The sequence below is a fragment of the Tursiops truncatus genome, chromosome 11 (assembly GCF_011762595.2).
Source record: "Tursiops truncatus isolate mTurTru1 chromosome 11, mTurTru1.mat.Y, whole genome shotgun sequence".
NCBI classification, from domain to species: Eukaryota; Metazoa; Chordata; class Mammalia; order Artiodactyla; family Delphinidae; genus Tursiops; species Tursiops truncatus.
In genome coordinates this window covers 94,425,449-94,446,439 of record NC_047044.1, presented here as the reverse complement: position 1 = coordinate 94,446,439, position 20,991 = coordinate 94,425,449, and the positions used below count along the sequence as shown (strand labels likewise).

Here is a 20,991-nt window from a genome sequence, read left to right as displayed (position 1 = left end):
AAAAGGACAAGCATTCTGTCTCTATAGGTATTCTATGCCCAATGTCTAGACCAGTGTCTTAACGGTCCTGTCTATTGGGGGAAATAGGCAAGAGCACTAACAATTATACTTCTTATGAACTAAGAGCTAAACTGTTGGTAATTCCAATTTCTAGTCCCAAATCACACCCAAGTTGTCTTTAAATTGACTGTGGAGAGCAGGGGAAAACAAAGAACGGTGGGTGTTATTTTCAAGTGGGAGGTGTTTCTCATATGTATGTTTCTTTGTTTTAGGTTACCTGTGGCATTGTCCCTGTATTGGCCAGTCATGTTTTGGTCAAATACATTGACTATATTTTCTTCTTTTCCTGTACCTTTAAACTCTGTATCATCTTTAATAGGAAGAAAAATATAGCAAAATGTGGTGCAGTACAAGCCAAACAGGAAAGTGTCTAGACTGTCCCAGTATCAATACAACCAGAGCATCCCTGATTTTACTTGTTTTATATCTGGGAATTTAGTACATAATTTTATTGAACCCATAAAATATTTGGAAGCTATTCACCTGGTATATTCTATTCATTTATTTTTAAAAGTGGAAACAACCTGAGATAAGGCAATTGAATTGCAGAGGGGGAAAAAATCTCCAAGTTATTGGCAGAATTTCTAAATTCAAAGTCCACATTCTAGCTAATGAATGAACCATGTCCCTCCTGATTCTGTCACTGGATTAACTGAGTGACTTTAGATGTATTGTTTCATTTTCTCTGCTTGTTTCCTCACCAGCAAAACGATGACGGGTCTTTAAGCCCAGCTAGTATCCTTGGATGGTAAATAAGAAAGATATAGGGTAACTAAAAAAAGAAAACAGAGTTCCTGTGGGGTGTGATCTGAGCTGAGTCAATACGAATTCATTAAAAAGATTTAGCAAAATCAGGCAGAAGTGAATGAGGTGATGGCGCCATCTGCTGCTTTATATTATGAATTTCAAGGCAAATTAGAGGAAGTTATTCTGTTTTATCCACTTGTGAGTAAAACGGAAGCATTTCTGCAGGGTGGACCTGACTCATAATAAAAACGTGACTTTCACTCTGCTTAAAGGAATCTGTATTACTTTATTCCTAAGAAATTGTAGTTGTTGGGAGTTATTCTATTGTGAGCAGCCGTTGGATTCCTTCAATAATAACCACATATGTTTACTATACTTTTAATTTTCAGTGTGTCATAACTTCCTGGAGAGAAGGAAACTTGTCTTGCTCACTACAAATTCCCAGCATCTAGAGTAGCGCTTCACATATTAAATGAATGAATAAAATTGTACATATGTAGCTATTTTTAATTTGCTTGTTTTCTTCCTACACACGAGACTGTAAGGACCCTAAAGATAGGCTCTCTGTATGTTAATTACTGCCTACTCTGTTAGGACTAAAGAAAGAAAGCATCTGAGTGAGAGTTGTTAAATAAGTGAATGTGTAACCCCAAAAAAGTGAGAAAAATTTCTAATCCACATCTCTGTCACAGCAAATTAGAATAACTCGGAGAAAGTAAAATAGCCTGATACTGTTATTTTGATGTTTAGGTTACTGAGGTATATAAGCAGGTGTTTGAAAATTCTATATTAGGCATCCTACTTCATTTCCAATATACAACCCACATGCTTAATAAGATGGGCATAATATTGAGAAAAAGTTGTCTATTTATATTTTTTTTTTAATGTTTGGGGTCTGTTGTAAATAAGTAAAAGACTTAGTGCTGTAGAAGCATATCCCTGAAAAGAGCTTAGCAAACACATATATGTTTATGAATATATTCAGGTTCCTGCTATCTGTCCTATAGGATGCTTTACTAAGCTTAAATTATGTATATTCTCTAAGAGTAGAATTATAAATCATCTGTCAGCTGTGCTCTTAATGGGGTAAAGAACTAGGGAAGAGCTGAGGCACGTGGCTCCTCACTGGAGTATAATGTGGACCAGTAAGTTTAATGGGTTCTACAAACGGCCAATTTAATAATTTTCAAAGCCACTGAGATTTCCTTATGGTTCAGGTACAAGTCAAATACCTAATCCTCCTACTTAAAATTCTATGTTTTCGCAACTGCGCAAATGCTCAGGACCATGTACTTCTCTCTCATTTTTAAAATTTGCTCCCAGGAAACGAGTAGTTCATTAACTTTCTGGTTCATGGCATCCTTCGTGGGTTAATACCTTGCACATCCCTGGGATGAGGATGACTGATCATGGAGGGGACTTTGGAAGTAAATATAGGTGCAAAGAAGGTACATTTGGAGACATTAAGGTATAAAGATCAGATATTTTAAATTTGCTCATTTTACTTGCTAAGATTTAAAAACTTGAACGATAGAGGCAGGAAAGCATACCTATTCTGCTCATCTTTCCAAACCAGAACAGCCTAACTCTGTGAAATACTCTAAGATAATTCAGTATTTGAAATAATATTCACTTATATACCATCTATTCTATAATAGAATACCATCTATGCTCATTGACCCAAATGCCCTGCAAGCCCTAATAAACTCAGAAAATCTCCACAAAGAAGAAACTGAAGAAATGCTGGACAATACTCTTTATGGTTCACGAAACAAGAGGCAAGTCAGGAGGTATTCCACAGGACATTATTTCCACAACAACAACAGCAAAAAAGAATCCTAAACAATGTTTATAAACACCATTAAACTAAGTTAAGGAGTTATTTGGTCAATTTGCTGTATGAGATTAAGAACCTACTACCAAAACCAGAAACACTCGTAGGACACTATAAATACAAGGAAAAAATGAACTAATAGAATAGTTAACATTTCTTGAATTCTAACCGAATCCTAGGCACTACATGAATTATTATATAAACATTATCCCATTAAATCCTCATATATCTATGACCTACTAGAAATAAAATGAAGATCTATGAGCTACTAGTGTTATTCCTATCTTTCAGTTAAGGTAATCAAGTTAATAAAGATGTTGAGTAACTTTCCTTAGATAACAGAGATGTAAAAAACTGGGATTTGAACTCAGTCCAAATTCAGAGTTCATTCCCTTAATGGGAAATAAACATGGCCTAAACAGTAAGGTATTTACATCAGCAAACTCTTCCAGCAAGGGATGAGAGAATAAATATTTCAGACTCTGTGGGTCACTTATAGTCTCTTCTGCATATTTGTTTTAATAACGCTTTAAAAATGTAGAAACCAGTCTTAGCTTTCAGGGCATACATAAATAGACTGCAGGCCAAGGCTGCAGTTGTAGCCCAAGGCTGTAGTTGTAGCCCTCGTTTAAATAGTAACAAGCAAGGATAAGAATATTTATGTCTTTGGGATCAAGCAGCAGTCTATAAACTGAGAGATATATCCCCAAGATAGATCAGATTAAGGCAGTTTCCTCCAAACCTAAGGTTTAGGAAGACATGTTGCCAACGTCCGGAAGAACTGGAGACAGAAATAGTAGAAGTGACTGAACGATGACTCATTGGCACTGTCAGCTTGGCTAAAGAAGATAGCTCTGGGGCTTCCCTGGTGGAGCAGTGCTTGAGAGTCCGCCTGCCGATGCAGGGGACACGGGTTCGTGCCCTGCTCCGGGAATATCCCACATGCCGCGGAGCGGCTGGGCCCGTGAGCCATGGCCGCTGAGCCTGCGCGTCCGGAGCCTGTGCTCCGCAACGGGAGAGGCCACAGCAGTGAGAGGCCAGCGTACCGCAAAATAAATAAATAAATAAATAAAAATAAGATAGCTCTGTTATCAACTTTGAAATTTCTATACCAGACACAGAGGCAAGAAATTCATCTTCCAATCTGGACTAGATTTCTTTTTTCAGCCTAAGATGTTTTTGTTTAGAGATATCAGTAGTTCCAACAGAAAGAGAAACTAAAGTCCCTAATTACAAAATCCTTCTCTTGGACGTTTGCTCAAAGCCAAATGGGGTAATAAGGACCGTACCACCTACAAATTGACACTTGCCATCTACCTCTACAAGGTTTAAATCATGAGCCACAGCAGCTGCTGACCTTCAACACCCCTGAAAGGAGTTCAGGATGGAGATCAGGAATGAGGCCCTCTGTGCTCTGGCAAAAATGGGCAGAACAGGTTTTTAGATAGTTAGATATTTTCAGGAGGAAATTTTATGAGCCCAATTCTTGCATCTCCTCGTACCTAGAAAAGCACTAAAATCATCGATGGTGTTGTCTGCTCCTCGTGACAAGCAGCCACCCTCTGCCAAAATGTGTGCTTGCCTGCACGTCCCCCCTTCACTAAAATTGTATATAACACTGACTTTCCCCCCTACTTTTTAGGGGCACTTTCTCAGAGCTATCTGAAATGTCGTCCCCTGGGACGACATATTCATTTTGCCCCAAATAAAACTTAACTCACAACACTCACATTGTGCAATTTTTTTTTCAGTCAACAGCTGGATTTACCTTCCAACCTGACAGTTACAAACAAACAAAAACAGACAAAATGCATGAATCAGCAGTTTTCAAAACACTGGATATCAAGCAACAAAGCAAGACAATGATCTATGAGAGATGGAAACAAACAAGGTGAGTGTCGGGATTGCCCCAGTTTACCACACTTGTGGAGTTTGCAGGCCACACACAGGGAAGGGGAACTGAGGAGATTACTGGGAAACCCCAGAATTGAGACAGACAAAGGCAGGAAGTGTTCCGGCGAGAGTACGAGAGGGGAGAGCTGCACAGAGAGAGAACCCCAGAGAGCTGCAGAGAATCTCCTACAGCTCAGAGCATGAGTGTGAGGGAGTAACCAGAGGGTTTGGAGAAAGAACCGTCAAAAATAAACAAAGGGGTTTTGTTTCCAGTAAAGTTGCTATTTTTACTTATTAATTCTAATAATTTGTAGATCTGGGGGGATTTTCCAAGCACTTAATGATATCATCTGCAAGTGATGACAGTCTTATTTCTTCATTTCCAATCTTAATATCTTTTAATTCTTTGTCTTATCTTATTTCATGGCCTATAGCAACTTTACTGGATACAAAACTCCATATTCAAATATATGTTGTATTCATATATACCAGCAAAAATAGACAATTTTTTGTCATTTACAATAGCAAGAAAACTATTAATATCCTAATAATAAATACAATAATAAATGTAATAAAAATGTGCAAGAGTGTTATATTAAAAGCTCCAAATTACTGTGCAGAGAATTTTTAATAATATCTAAATAAATGGAAAGATATATCATTAAAAAAATAAAATAAAATAAACGAAGGAAATAATGCCCAAGTTCACGTGGGGCAGGAAACAGTGCCCTTTCCCAACAGCAAGACTGGACCAGATCATAGCCCATTGAGTATTGGGTGCGATACTCAGAAAATATACCCTTCATAATGGAGAATCGTTAACCCCAGACTGAGAACTTCTTTGGTACTGCCTGATCATCATAAAAGCAATACTCAGGAGCATCTCACTGTTTCTATGTAACTTAAATTGTTCTCACAATAAAACTCAGGAATATTTAGAGGAACGAAAAATATCTAGCATTGACCTAATATAATATTGTAAGTCAATTATACAGTAGATCATTGAACGAGGTGGGTTTGAAATGCATGGATCCACGAATATGTGGATTTTTATCACTAAATCCATACTACAGCACTACCCAACCCACATTTGGAAAGGAGGTACAGAGGGCTGACTACAAAGTTATACATAGATTTTCCGCCTCATGAAGGGGCTGGTGCCCCTAGCCCCCGCATCATTCAAGGGTTAACTGTACTCCAGTTAAAAAATAAAATCACAAAAAAACAACTTAGAGGTCAGAATTAGAAGGCACAGACATTAAAATAGTTAATATGTTCTTCGTATGTTCGTAGATTTAAAAAGCTACATAGAGACATGGAGGATTTGTTTTTAAAGCACACTTCTAGAGATGAGAACTACAAAGTGTGGGATGAAAAATACGCTGTGTGATATTAATGATAGACACTCAGTAGAAAAGATTCATGGACTTGATTTTATAACAATAGAAACTAACAAAAATGAAACACTGAGAGATAATAATTTTAAAGGGAAAGGAAAGAACAAGGACAAGGAGGGAGGGAGGGAAGAGAGCAAGAAAGAAAGAAGCATTAGGGCACTGTGGCAGCCCAGTATTCACATAACTGGAGTCCCTCAACAGTGTGTGTGTGCATAGGGGCGGGGGGCGGGGAGGGAAAAGAGGTGGAGTGAGGGGGTACCGGGAGGTGGGGCAGAAAAAAACATTTGAAGAGGTAATAGCCTAGCAGCTTAAATTTTTTCAAACTTGATGGAAAAGAAGAAAGATTTCCTCACAAGCAGACCTTCACTATAGGGAATGATAAAGAAAGTCCTTTAAGAAAACTTAAAATATCACGTGATGTAATGTGGATCTAAAACAGAGATGAAGAGCACCCAAAATGGTCACTACTTGGGCAAATTTAACAGTAAATAATTAAAAATCTTGTGAAACACAGAAAACTCCATGCCCAGATGACTTCAATGGCAAATTGCTTCAAATATTGAATGAACAAATCATACCAATTCTACACAAAATCTTCCAGAAAATTGGCATAAAGGAGTACTACTCTGAAACCTAAACCAGACAAAGCTGTTACATGAAAAGAAAATTACATAGAAATGTCGTTCATAAACGTAGTTGCAAAAATTCTAAGCCAAATTTTAGCAGATCTAATCCAGTGATATATTAAAATGATAATACAGCTCGAGAATCGAAAGCTGGCTTAAACTTCTATAACTACTTAAGTTAATTCATCATGTTAAACTAAAAAGAGAAAAGAAAAACGATATGATCATCTCAACAGATATAGGAAAAGTATTAGACGAATCAATACCCATTTCTGATAAAACCTCTCAGTATTCTAAGAACAAAAGGAAAATTTCTCAAACTGATAATATTCATCTATGAAAAATATACACTTAACACCTTAGTTAATGGTATAACATTGACTTATTCCCAAGATCAAGAACAAAATAAGGATTTGCACTCTCACCATTTTTATTCAATATTCTACTGGAGGTTCTAGTCTATGAAATCAGGCAAGGAAAAGAAATAAAAATCATCCAGAAAGGAAAAAATAAAAATATTTTTATTTGCAGATGACATGATTATGTATGAGGAAAATCCAATGAAATACATACACACACCACACACGCAAACACACACACACACTTACTAAAAGAAATAAGTGAGCTTATCAAGGTTTCAGGATATAAGGTTAATATAAAAAACTATTATAATTCTATACAATAGCAAAGGACATTGGAAATAAAAACTACAATGATAACAGTACCGTCTACAGTAGTATAAAAAATGTGAAATACATGATGATAATCTAATAAAATATGTGAAACATCTAAACATCTAATAAAATATGTGAAACATCTATACATCTATACAAACATCTATAATTTTCTCTATACAGAGAAAATTACAAAACATCGCATAAAGAAAATCCATGAGTTGAACAAATCAGTATTTTAAAGAATTCAATTTCCCCCAATTATCTATAGATTCAGTGAAATCACATTCAAAATTTCAAAAAGTTTTTTTAGAAATTGACAAGCCAATTCAAAAATTAAGACGGAAATGCAAAGACATAGATTAACCAAAACAACATTGAAGAACTACCTCCATGTGATTTCAAGATATATTATAAAACTACCGAATCCAAAATATCGTAATGGTGTTATGCCCAAAGAATACACAAATAGATCGATGGAACAGAATAGAGTCCAGAAATAGACCCAGACATGTATGCATAATTGTTGACAAAAGTGCAAAGGCAATGTAGTGAAGAAAGAATAGTCTTTTCAGCAAATGTTGCAGAAGCAATTGAATATCCACATGCAAAAAGGAAAAGAAAAAGAACTTCCATACATCCATACGTGACTTACAAATTATCCCCCCAGAAGTTAAAGATTCCCACGTAAAATCTGAAACTATAAAATGTCTAGAAGAAAACATAGCAGAAAAATTTTTGTGACCTTGAGTTAGGCAACAAGTTCTTAGAAACAGGAAAATGGACTTCACTGAAGACTGGCAGGGGGGCTTGGAACAAGCTAGGTGAAAAAAGATATACATAGAGAATTAAAACTTTTGCTATCAAGGTGTCAAGCAGCTGGGCCCCAGTCTCTGCTAAGGAGTTCTGCACTTTAGCTAGTAACAGGAAGTCCTCAGGGCTTTTATGGTTCGCACCTAAGTGACGAAGTGTAGCTTAATTTTCAGAAGAAAATTCAAAGGTCTTCTCCTCCTTTTCTTCCAGAGCCTTCACATTCACTGTACTCTCAATAGGTTCGCCTTCTTCTGACATATACTGAATGCAGTTAAAATGCAGTTTTCAGCAAAAACAGCTCCCCTTTGTATATATGCACAGGTGCCTGAAGAATACATCTGGAAAGCAGCTCCCTGGAGTCTAAACCTGCAGGCAGGGAGAAAAACAAATTTAGATTTACTGCCACCTTGTGTCAGGAACTTAGCCTTGTCTTAAAGCTTCAAGTCCGCAATAAACGTGAGAAGGAAAATGTAAGAGAAGATCTGAATGGGTAAACGGGCAAGTCCCTGTGTGAGAGAGCTGGGGAGAGAGATTCAGAAATTCCCCAAGCTTCTTTCCAGCAAGAAGAGGACATTGCGTGGAATGTGGCAGTAACTTCACTAGTAGGTTCAGCAAAGAATAGGAAACTTACAAGTGGGGCATCAAAGGAGAACCATCCTCCCAGAGCCATGAGTAGTTGGGTTTCTTCAGAGACAACCCCATCCAGAATGGGAAACTGGAATGGGCGATTGCTTGCTGGATGAATTCCTGTGGGAAGTCATGTTTCTGAGTTGATGAAAGAGTTGATGTGGACTTTTTAAATTAGATTCACAAAACGAAAGAACCCAAAGAGCTCTTAGACATCCTCCTGATGGCTTTACAGAAATGTCTACTGGAGCCTAGAGATATTTCATAACCTGTCCATCCAAGGTCATGCACGTAACCAGTGGCCAGCCTAGGCTAGAAAACAGGTACATATTCTGATTCTCAAGGAGGGCCTTAACCTGACCTATTTCCCTGTAAACCAATATTCCAGGCCAACACACATCCATTAAAAACTCACCAGATCATCTGAGCTATTAATCTTCAGCATGTGGGCGTCCAAAGACAAGCAATTCTCCCGGCTTTTTTCCCAATTAAATGGGCCAGAGGAAAATTGGTAACAGTTTTCTTCATGCCAGAGCCAGTCTTGGGGACAAGGACCTAGGAAATGTAATACACTTAATTAGTGAGTTAGGCCTGAGTAAAAATATTTCTACAATTCTTAAATCAATTCACCTCTCAGGACTCTCACATGCTACCACCTCTTCTTAATTAGAATTACACCCAGACTCTGCAAATACCTAAATAGCCTAGAGTCTTTATTGCTCCCTTTTCTGGAGAAAAAAGAAATGAAGCATTCTGATTTTAGAAAACTCAATTAAAAAGCAAGACTGTTAAAAAGCAAGGCTTGAGCTGGGATGTAATTTTAGAATCTGATCTATTTTTTAAAAATTATGTTTGGAATCATGGAAGTGAGAGTTGGGGGGATGAATATGTAATAGGTATTCTGCTACTAAAAAAGATATGCTTATATATTTTAAAACTTCAGGTCTTTGAATGATGGATTTGGGTTTAGATACTGTGCCTCCTGATTCTGGACATGTAGCCCTATGTGACTCTTGAGTACTTGAGTTACGGCTGGTCTGCATTGAGATGATGTTCTGTAAGTGTAAAATATTCCCCTGATTTTGAAAACGTACTATGAAAAAAAGAATATAAAATATCCCATTAATAATATTTATACTGATTAGTGTCAAAATAATATTTCAAGTATATTGGGTTAAATATGTCATTAAAATTAATTTCATCTGTTTATTTTTCATGTTTACTGTGATTACTAGGAAATTTAATGTTGCATATGTGGCACACACTGTATTTCTTTTGGACAGAACTGTTCTAGGGAGAACAGTATATTGGTGCAAAGAGACCATCTCAATTTAAATAAGATTTCAGAAAGTAGGGGAAAGTTTTCAGCAGAAAGTTCCCAGAGAGTCCAAAAAACTCAACTCAGGACTTAGACAATAGGCAAGATATGTGTTTTACAGATATTTTAAACGATCCCCAAATCCTCTTTCTCCTCCCCCTTCTTCTCCCCTTCATCATCATCATCCCTTCCGTGTGTTACTAACACTTGGAATCTCTTTACTGGGGAACAAAGCCCTTTGTTCTATGCTGTGACCAAAAAAAAAAAAAAAAAAACAAACCTCAAATCCTTGAGCAAGGCAACATTTTAATTTCAATTTTCATGGTGGCATAAAACCATCAGATAATTTTGTAAGAATAGGCTTTATCAGAGAGGACAAAGTAGAGGGACTGAACTATGAAAGGAGAAAGTGAATGAGGAAGGCTATATATAAGCCCGGATTGAAAGCAAAGAGTGCAAGCTTCCTAACTTATTAATTTGCCTAGTCCTGTCTTACTATGTCAAAGTAAAGAGTATATTGGTTTTCCTGAACTAAAAGAAAGGTCTAGGTAGGTTTTCCAAGCCACGAAAAAGTGAAAAAGATGAATGTTAAAATGTGGCATTCAAACCACCTGTATGTCCTTTAATTATTATTATTTTTTTATTTAACAAACACAATAACCACTGTGTTAACCAACGTGCCAAAAATGGTTGGCAGTCATTTTTATGTATTGGCTCATTTAATCCTCATAACCACAGTATGTGAGAGTTAGGTTAATTTTCTTCATTTGAAAGATAGAGAAAATGGGACTTTGAACACGAGCAGTCTAACGCTAGCATCTGTGTGTTTCATCACTATATTACACTACCTCTCAAACTCCTGAGTTTGAATTAACTGAGGAAATATTTCTTGATGCCCCCTCAAGATATTTTGATACAGGGTTTTGGGGTAAATCTGGAACTTGCCACTTTTAACAAGCTACTTAGGTGATAATTTTGTACACGAAGGGTTGAGAACCACCACTAATTCAGGTGCTAAAATGTAGTCTGTTACTTTGAAGACTCTGTATCTTTCTAGCTGGCTGACCTCAAGCAAGTCACGTATGCCAATTTCTCAGCGTCTTGCCCTCTTCATACATATACCGAGGACCACAGACTGGTTAGTAAGAAAGATAAAACTTGTCTCAAACTTGAGAAAACTGGCATAATTTTTTTTGCGTAGTATTTTATTATTAATGTTTTTCAGAATCTTCTCAAAGCTGCTTGATGGACAGCCGTGCTTTATTTGACATCTCTACTAATTGGCTTTTGTCTGACACTGCCAAGGAATGAAAACACGTTACTTGGTGTATCTGCTACAAGAGACATATCACCTTTTATTTTTGATTAGTTGTCCACACTTGGCATCTCTGGGATACGATTCTGAACAATCCTGACATAATTTTACTCCCATACAACTGATAAAAACAAGCCTAATTTCACAGCCCCACCTTGAAATAAACCATTTTTGGTATGTAGCTATGTCTGCTTATATAAACATTCCTGTCCTTGATATATTAGCCTCCTTCCTTTAAGGCTTCTTTGAGATGGTTTTATGTCCTAAACAGCTCTTTCCTTAAAGAGATTCAATATATGTTTGACACTTGCTAAAAAATCAGCTTGTCTATAAATGTCTGCTAATTTTGGAAATTTAAATAACCCTGTACATACTGAAGGGATTTATAAACTGCAAAACTTTATACAAAACTACTTATCGTTATTATCATTTAACTTCCCTGGGTTTCCTCTATAAAATAAATGGATGGGTACCTATAAACTGTTCCTTTATCATCTTTATTCAACAAAACTACGTGGTTGAGATTAAGGTGAGCTGTACAAGCAAGAAGCTGCAGAAATCTCTGTTTATTAGTGACAGCTAGTTACTAATGCCAAGAAAGCAATGTACCACTGAAAGGGACTCTATTTCCCACTTTCAAATTCTCCCCATGATTAAAAGCACATACCTGATTTAATTATACGTTGTAGAAAAACTATACTAACTGTACAGGTCACTTCTGTAATATTGAGTTCACATTATTATCTCCATGTTATAAATGTTTCTATCTGCCTCCTAGATTCTGAGTGTACCTAATCAGCTGAGATCAACTCAGTTCTTCTCATATACATTGACTTCCTGGGTCTCATAACTTTGTCTAATTTGAAGTATCTACTTAACACAAGCCAGCTCACCTCTATTGATTCAGTTTACATGGATGCAGTACACTTTATGAGAAACAGTCCCATAGAATAATGCTAATGAAGAGGAAGGGGTCCCCAGGACCAAGGAGACCCTTAGGAAAAGAAATCAATGATTAAGATACCTTGGAATGGAAAGAGAGAAGAATCTGTGCAAAGGGTAAAGATGAGGGATTTCTTCCAGAAAAATCTCAAAACCAGAAAGTTATAAAGAAAGAGAAGCTCTTGTGAGGCAGGAAAACTTAAATCCACCAAAAAGTATGGTTGATTGAATCAGATTAACTCAAGAATTTGGCACGGGATAGGGTGAGGATGACAAAAAGAGAGGACTTCTGGTGTAGAACATGATGAACAAAAAAGGATACATATATCAATATGCCAATTTTGTGCCTAGAGATATTTCCAAAAAATGTTAAGATTTACAGAGAAGTCTCTCTTCACCCCTCCCTCCCTCATACCTGAATAGTTTGCTGTTTTTTTCAGAGCTTCTTGGAGATTCAGGTTCTGGTGATGAAGTTCCATTAGTTTCTTGGATTTTTCATCCAGCTTGTGGGCAAGGGTTTCTATCATTTCTTTGAGTTCCCCTTGTGACTCCTGGGAAGATTTTTCTGTCTGGGGCTGGGCTGAAATCTGTCCCTCCAGGATATCTTCCTGGTGAGTAAGGTTTGCTTGCTGTTGCTTTAGATCAGACACCTGGGATACTAAATCAGAACTGAATTAAGACTCCATTTCCAACCCCAGTAAAAATTCCTCCACAAGATTTTGAGGAAATCAAAGAACTAAATCAAACCATTTTTTTTTGGACAACAAACTGCTTCAAAATGACCCAAATTTATTCAGGAATTACAGATTTGGAAATTACTTGATATTCATGCAATATTTTTTAAATGTGAGGGACTGTCACAGATACTTGTGATTTAAAAAAATAAGACAGGATTTTACTCGTTGTTGAGAGTTACACACAAGTTAAAAGGAATCACAGGATAAGTCTTATACGAGTGGCATAAATAAAATATAGACGATCTAAGATAGTCAGACACAAACCGGACTCAGTGACTATTAGTAGCACTTGTCATAAATGACTTACTCTAGTTGTGTCTTAATTCCTCTGCCCTTTCTCTACCCTTCCCCATTTCCTGATTTTAGTTAAAAACTGTGACACTCACCCCGTTTTTGAGAAACCCTCCCACGGAATTTTTTTAAGCTGCTAACACAAGAGTCTGAAAACATATTTTTCAGTTTTAGTTTGTTATTTTTTTTGTTTGGTTTTGGTTTTTTTGTTTTGCTTTTTTAGGAAGGGTAGAGATGAAAGGAAAGTTGTGAAATCAAGCAGGCAGCAAATGTTAAGGGTCCAATATCTCAGTTCTAGAAGGTTGACGGTTCAGTACAAAGTAGACCTCTTGGGTTGAAAGCCAGATTTGACCCTGTTGCAGAGTGGTCCAAGCCTTAGAGGAAGACTCTTCCAATGACTATCTCTGAGTCAAGGGCTCTTCTCCCAGATCAGTAGGAAAAGTTTTATAGATTGAAAGTGTTCATAGATTGAAAACATAAGTTGTGTGAGACCTTAAACAACCGAGAAACAAATTAGCACTTCAAAGGCCTTAGTAACCTGGATTCTAGGGCTCTAGAGAGCCTAGGATTCTAGAGATAAATAACTCAGATCTGTGACCTAAATACACAGGTGTATTAGATGGACGATCAACACCATTTTCCTTCTTTCTTAGCCATTTTCATGGTTCCTTTCATTTCTTTTCCTCTCAACATCCCCTCTTTCCTAAATGGCCATATTATAAATTTGAAGAATGTTTTGTTTTGAATGTTTTTTTTATGAAGACTGTATTTCTGGGTTCTTAACTTTAAATTGGTATTTAATCATCTCTATTAAAACTCAGCATGAACTAAATGAAGTTGCTTTTACTTTTGGGTCCCTCGGGTGACCTTGTGGATTAGTAACTTCAAATTATTTTCTTCCTCATTATTCTGAGGTTTAAATAGGCTTTATCCATGAAGTTATGAAAACAGAACCAAACAAAAACCTACCATTCATAATCTTCATCCCATGCCTCAATCTATTTGAGGGAAGAGCACCATATACCCATTCATCTTCCCACTCACTCTTAAAACAATTTGCCTAAAATGTATCTAAATGAAGGCTGTTTATAGCTGTTATGAAACCAACAAATAAACCATGTTTATAAGTTCTCATTTTTTGTTCTCCATCTTTTCCCGGCTTCAGCACTTACATTGGATTATCAGCAATATAACGGTCACCAGTAATCCCAGACAAAGGATCCCTAGAGCCATAGCAGCAGGGTACCACCTCCGAGAGGAAAGAAAACGAAGACCTAAAGTGACAGAAGATAGATTCAGAAAGACAGAAGTGATGGAGGCAAGGGATCAAACAATTCTTTGAGTACTGTCTGTACCTGGTGCTTTGCATTACTGACCTCTAGTATTCCCAATGGCTTTGCAAATAATTCATTATTCACATGTACAGATGCGAACTATGTCCAGTTAAAGAATTTAAGTAATTTACCTATGGTCATGCAGCTAGCAACTCTAGGAGCCAGGATTCCGTACCAGATATTTGACTCCAAATCTAGAATCTAAAGTTTATGCTTTGTCTGCTGTCCCCACAGTGAGTCTTCAAGAAACTCTCAGCCCAGCTTGGTTAGATTAACTTCCTCCACAGGGTAGAGAGCCTGATGTTTTTAATAGGGACCATGTGTCTGTACGTGCACGTGTGCACGCACACACGCACGCTCGCATGCACGTGTGCACACACACGCGTGCAAACACATGCACATACGCACACACGCATGTGCACACGCACACGCAGTTATAAGTAACATACCATAAACGAATGTCAGATACCAAGCAAATAAGCCTTTAGTCAGTTAACCAACTCAGAAAACCTCAAAGAACTAATACATAATTTTGTGCCATTCAATTTTTATTTGGAACTGGGGTTATTGACCAAAGAAAAATAGGAATGAAATCTCAATATTCCCTTGATTCATATTAACATCATGTCCTATACTCACACCAGCTGTGACCTTCTTGTTACAAGAGAAAAATTCACCATTATTATAAAAATAAATCAATCATGTAGCTCACAGGTGTACGAATATCTTATTATGAGGTCCACCACTTAAAAAGCACAGATATTACTGGTTCAGTGGGAAAACATTTCATGTAATGGATTTGGACTCCTCACCTTGTTAGATAAACAAATAAGACACTGATAATGTTATCCTCTATATGCAAACAAGGAAACTGACCATTCAGTGACTTGCCTAAGATCACACAAATGTTAAGATCCAAATATAGGTCTTTAATCCAATTGTCAGTAGCTATGTGACTTAGAACGTCACATCACAAAACTTCCAGCATGAAGGTATGATGATTCCAATCAATCAGTGGTCAAATATATTCACAGAGTTCTCACGTGTCAGAAGCACTCCTAATAGACTCTACAGATGACCCAAACAAAATAGAAATTTTGACAGGAAGCAATGTGGTTTATTCTCTGATTCAAAAGTTATTAAGCTCCCAGAAATGTGTATAGCAACTTGGCAGAAAAGAAGTTGAAGACAGTTACGTGTCTTGCAAATAATTGCCCAATCCTAGCCTTGGAGGCAAATATCTGAGTAAATCTTTCAATCAACGTTTCTCTCTGGTCAATATTCATTCCGTCTTATAGATCAATCCTAGCTCTACCACTTACTAGCCACATAAAACTGGGTAATTTAGTTAATCCTCCCAGTCCCTAGTTAGTCCTCTGTAAAAGGGAGATAAGATTAGTCCTAATCTCAAGGTGTGAAGATTTAGAGAAATAATGCATGTAAAGTGAATATCATAGAAAATAGCCTATAGCAAATGTTCAATAAAAGTTAGTTATTACCCTCTACTACAGCATCATTCATACCAAGTTAGTTTATTCGTCAACATCATCTTCGTTATCACCATTACATCTGACTTGTTTTTCCTTTAAGTAAGTGCTATTAACTCTTTAATATTTTCCCACATTCGGATGTTGTAGTCTTCTAATCCTCTATTCAGTTAGTTTACATTTCTAACCTAATTCTGTCCCTGTACATATTTATCCACCCCTAGTACCTTTGTCTCTCTCTCCATTTGGCTTCTGATCCAGTTGACCCTTCATACTCTGGCTCTTCAGGTCAGCAAAAGTCATTTCCAAATTTATTCCAAGAATGAGAGAGTGAAGCAGCCAAGGACTTCTACAAAGTAAAAATGTGTGAGCTCCTGCTGGAGTGTTTAAATAGCTGCTGATATCTAGTAGAATGACTCAGTCATTGGTAGGAGGAAGGAGAGGCTTTGCTTCATACTGGGAACTTGGCTGACGCAAATTCTTGGGTTATGTCTATTGCAGGAGGGGAAAGTGGTGATTCTGATAGTGTTTCAGGATAGTTCACTAAGTAATTTATGAAAGGGAAAACTGTATTTTCCATGAGCATTAGAGGAGAGGAATTTGCACCCACGCTGCAGATATGGAAACTGAAATTTAAAAGGGTAATTCACAGTAAATTTGTGGAAGAGTGTGCATTAGACCAGGTTACTTGATGCCAATATCCACATTTGTTTATTTCACTGTAGCAGACTATCTCTATACTGAGTCTTTCATACGTCTCGCATTTTCCTTTTTAATTCTGACTTTTTTTCATCAGCTATAGACTTAGGAATTTGGGGATTAATCACTTAGGACTCTTATCTCTCTAGCCATGATAACCTAGGTAATTTTAGAACTTAGTTAGGAGTGCTATTCCGTACAGTGGCGTATAACATAGCAGCAGAGAGAACTTTGGGGCCAGATGGAGATTGTTTCATATCCTTCCTTTGCTATTCCCTTGGTCTCTAATCTTGGGGAATGTCTTTGGCTATACATTAGGACATTATAATGTCCACTTGATACTGTTGATAATGCTGCCATAGGTGTTCAAATGAGATATTGGGTGAAAATGCTAAGCTTTGTACTTCAAACATAATAAGAAATCGATAAATGGTAGTTATTAATATTAGCAGTAGTAATACTCAACACAGTGGAATTGCTCGTCAAAGAATACATTTTATATGTCTGCCTTGAGTCACAAAGACTTCTATGGGAACCCAGTAAAGATACTATATGTATTCACTGATAGCATTCTCACCTATTTTTCCCTCACAACCTCATAACCAGAAAAAAATATCTTGTTGCAGTTATACATGCTTTTAAAAAAAAATCCTTACCTATTAGAGATATCTTCTGAAGTATTTATGGGCAAAAATGATATGATAGCTAGTATTTGCTTTAAACTATACCAGGAGAAAAATAAAAAGAAGGGAATACATAAAAGATTGGAGAAATATATGTAAATAAAAAAAATCTAGGAAACTATTAGGAAAATGAATCGTTTTCATCAGTAATAATTTTTCACCAAAATGAAAGCCTAATTAGGATTCCGTTTCTCTCCTCCTCCCTAAATTTTTTTTATTCCCCTTTTCTGTGCAGGGTATCTGAGGCCAAACTGAAAATAGTTGATCATTTAAAGTGCTACTCTATGAGACAGATCACAAAGGAGGCTCAGCAACTCGCAAATATATCCTAGTCCAATCAGCTTGTAACAAATCAATGTTACTTACCTTTATCCCTCAAGCCCCACACCACCTCCCTTGATTGTGAGTGCCAGGAAGCAAGATTAGATACATAACTGCATTTGCCATGGGGACTTTCACATAAACAGGATCTCAGGAAATTATTTTAATGATGATTAATAAATACTGAAATGATACCACAGTGAAGTGGACACTTTATCATTTCCCACAGCGACGCTATTTCAGATGCCATCAATATTCTAGTGGATTAAGACGAGACATAGAGGTACCCTTGTTGAGGAAATGGACATGACACATATTTCTTGTGAGCCCATCACATCCTCATAGCTTTTTATAGGAAGAAGTATCTCAGAAGGATGCATGTGAGTATGTAGTTAAAATACCCAAAGAAAGGGGCTTCCCTGGTGGCGCAGTGGTTGAGAGTCCGCCTGCCGATGCAGGGGACACGGGTTCGTGCCCTGGTCCGGGAAGATCCCACATGCCGCGGGGCGGCTGGGCCCGTGAGCCATGGCCGTTGAGCCTGCGCGTCCGGAGCCTGTGCTCCGCAACGGGAGAGGCCACAACAGAGAGAGGCCCGCGTAACGCAAAAAAAAAAAAAAAAAAATTACCCAAAGAAAGACACAAGACCAGAAAGAAATGCACTCCTTACAGAAGGCCTAAGATTGAGCTAGATCGCCCAGATCTCTGATATTCACCTCCGCACTTCACCCATGAGACCCAGGAGGGCATAATCATCCGTTGTCCTTTGGGTCAACACTCACAGGAATCTCCCTAACAGTCCAGGACTTGGTGGTGAGCTCTACAAGTCCTATACTTCCTTCACACACAATTTTTTTTTTTTCTTTAAAAAATCCTCTCACCTTAGCACCTACAGGTCGGAATGTCATCATCAGTTTCTTTTTCTCCCCTCATTTTATGTACTCTAACATGCACTGTATTGATTTTCAACTTCATTAATGTTATTCCATTTCTCCAACTAAATTATAAGCCCTTTAAAAGTAAGGATAGATCCCCTTCTATTAAGGAAATCTCATTCTTTTCTACCACCCTAGCATACCATACCAATTGTGCCAATAGTCTACAGACAGTTGACAGTTAACACGAGATTCTTAATTGTGAAGACATCACCTGCATAAACTGGATTTTTAAACTACAAAGAAATCGAAGAAAAATCTATCTCAATTCTTTTATTTTGAGAAAGTGGAACTAAAGTCCCCCAAATTTAAGTGGGTTACTGAATATCTCTTTTCTACCTGATGCTAGACAAGAACTCAGTTCACTGTTCTTTCAATTATGCCAGATCATGAAAGACATAGGTGAATTCTTCTAAGTGATACTATAAACGCAGTGTGAATCTCTCTCAAAGGATTCAGTGAGAGACTTTTCAGATCACCAAGGCAGAGCATATCCACTTCATAGTAGACTTTAAATGTGGTATGCAGTAGAGGATACCCACATCAGGGGCACCCTCAAATCTTTTCTTGATGTCCCTCCAACCAGAAGCTCACGCAGAAGTGTCACAACACGGACAGTGTGAAAACTAGACCAGTCACCATCTTCTGGGTGATCTAGCCCCTCAACATGGCCATATTTTGCTATTCTATTTGCTATTCTATTTGCTATTCTATTCTATTTGCTATTTGCTATTCTAGCCTGTAGGTTTTAAGCTATTCCTCTCCTTTTTTATTGTGGTAAAACTTACATAACATAAAATTTTTACCATTTTTAGGTGTACAGTTTCGTGGCATTAAACACATCCACATTGTTGTGCAACCATCACCTCTATCCATCTCCAGAATGTTTTTCATCTTCTCCAACGGAAACTCTGTATCCATTAAACAAGAACTCCTATGACGGTTGATTTTATGCGTCAACTTGACTGGGTCACAGCGTGCCCAGATATTTGGTCAAACATTCTTCTGAGTGTTTCTGCAGGGGCGTTTTTGGCTGAGATTACCATTTTAATCAGTAGAATGAAGCAGATTTCTCCCCATGTGAGTGGGTTTCATCCAATCGGTTGAAAGCCTGAACAGAACAAAAAACTACCGTTTCTCCAAAAAAGGAAAAAATTCTCCAGGAGACAGCCTTTGGACTGGAACTGCACCATTGGCTCTCCTAGGTCTTGAGTCTGCCAGCCCACGCTACAGAGTTGGACTTGCCGGCCTCCATAATTAAATGATAAATCCCTTTCTCTCTCTATATATATAAATTCTATTGTTTTCATTTCCCTGGAAAACCCTGACTAATACAACTCCCCATTCCTTTGTCCTCCCAGATCCTGGAAACCACCATCCTGCTTTCTGCCTCTGTGAATTTGACTACAGCAGGGACCTCATACAAGTGAAAGCATATGGTATTTGTCCTTTTGTGTCTGACCTATTTCACTTGGCATAATATCTTTAAGGTTCATCCATGTTGTGGTATGTGTCCGAATTTCCTTCCTTTTTAAGGCTGAATAATATACCACTGCATAGGTATACCACATTTTCTTTATCCATTCATTCACTGGGGGACATTTGGGTTTCTTCTGTTTTTGAAACATCCATGGGAATAATTTCTACAATTTTTACGTGGCAGATAGCTGGACAGACTTGACAGACCTTAAGTGGTTCTCATTATCCCTGCTTGTGTAATCTCCTCCTCTTGCGTGTGGGTGGGATCTGTGGCTTGGAGTGCAGCAGAGGTGATGTAATGTACGTGATCACATATATGTGGTTACATAGGTGTAGTGCCTATCTCACTAAAGTATGGATCTCTCCCTGTGCGCTCCCTCTCCCTCTCTCTCTCTCCCTGGTTGTATTTAAAGAAACAGCTTACATGAATCTTACAGCCACAGAGAAATGAATTCTGCCTAGGGAAGCCCAGAAATGAATCCTTCTCCAGTGAAGCCTTTAGATGAGAATACAACCCAGCAGACACCTGGATGGTAGCCTTGTGAGACCTTAAGCAAGGGACCCAAATTAGCTGTGCCCACACTTCTGACCCGCAGATACTGTGAGATAAAAATGTGTGTCATTTTACATTGCTGCTTACATAATTTGTGGTAATGTGTTACATGGTATGTAAAGCTAATAATTCTGTGATAATCTTAATCCTCCTGTTTTGTAAAATTCCTTAAATCTAATCCTATCACTGACTTTCAGTGCCTCTGAGGTTCCCACTCAATACTTAAGCT

The 20,991-nt window shown here is 37.6% G+C and overlaps 1 protein-coding gene across 3 annotated transcripts; it reads right to left on the bottom strand.

Moving 5' to 3' along the window:
* Positions 1-7,060: 7,060 nt before the first annotated feature.
* Positions 7,061-16,464, bottom strand: LOC101335178 (oxidized low-density lipoprotein receptor 1). Of its 3 annotated transcripts, XM_004330893.4 has the most exons (6): positions 16,323-16,460; positions 14,447-14,548; positions 12,662-12,904; positions 9,087-9,226; positions 8,676-8,791; positions 7,061-8,410 (listed from the first exon to the last, which is right to left on the bottom strand). In XM_004330893.4, exons 1-6 carry the CDS (start codon positions 16,396-16,398, stop codon positions 8,266-8,268), a joined length of 822 nt encoding a protein of 273 aa, XP_004330941.3. In that variant the 5' UTR covers positions 16,399-16,460; the 3' UTR covers positions 7,061-8,265. The 3 variants fall into 3 exon arrangements, with proteins under 3 accessions (XP_004330941.3, XP_019781672.2, XP_073645149.1); XM_019926113.3 differs by lacking the exon at positions 14,447-14,548; XM_073789048.1 differs by lacking the exon at positions 8,676-8,791 and having other exon boundaries at positions 8,294-8,410; positions 16,323-16,464.
* Between the last annotated feature and the right edge of the window lie 4,527 nt (positions 16,465-20,991).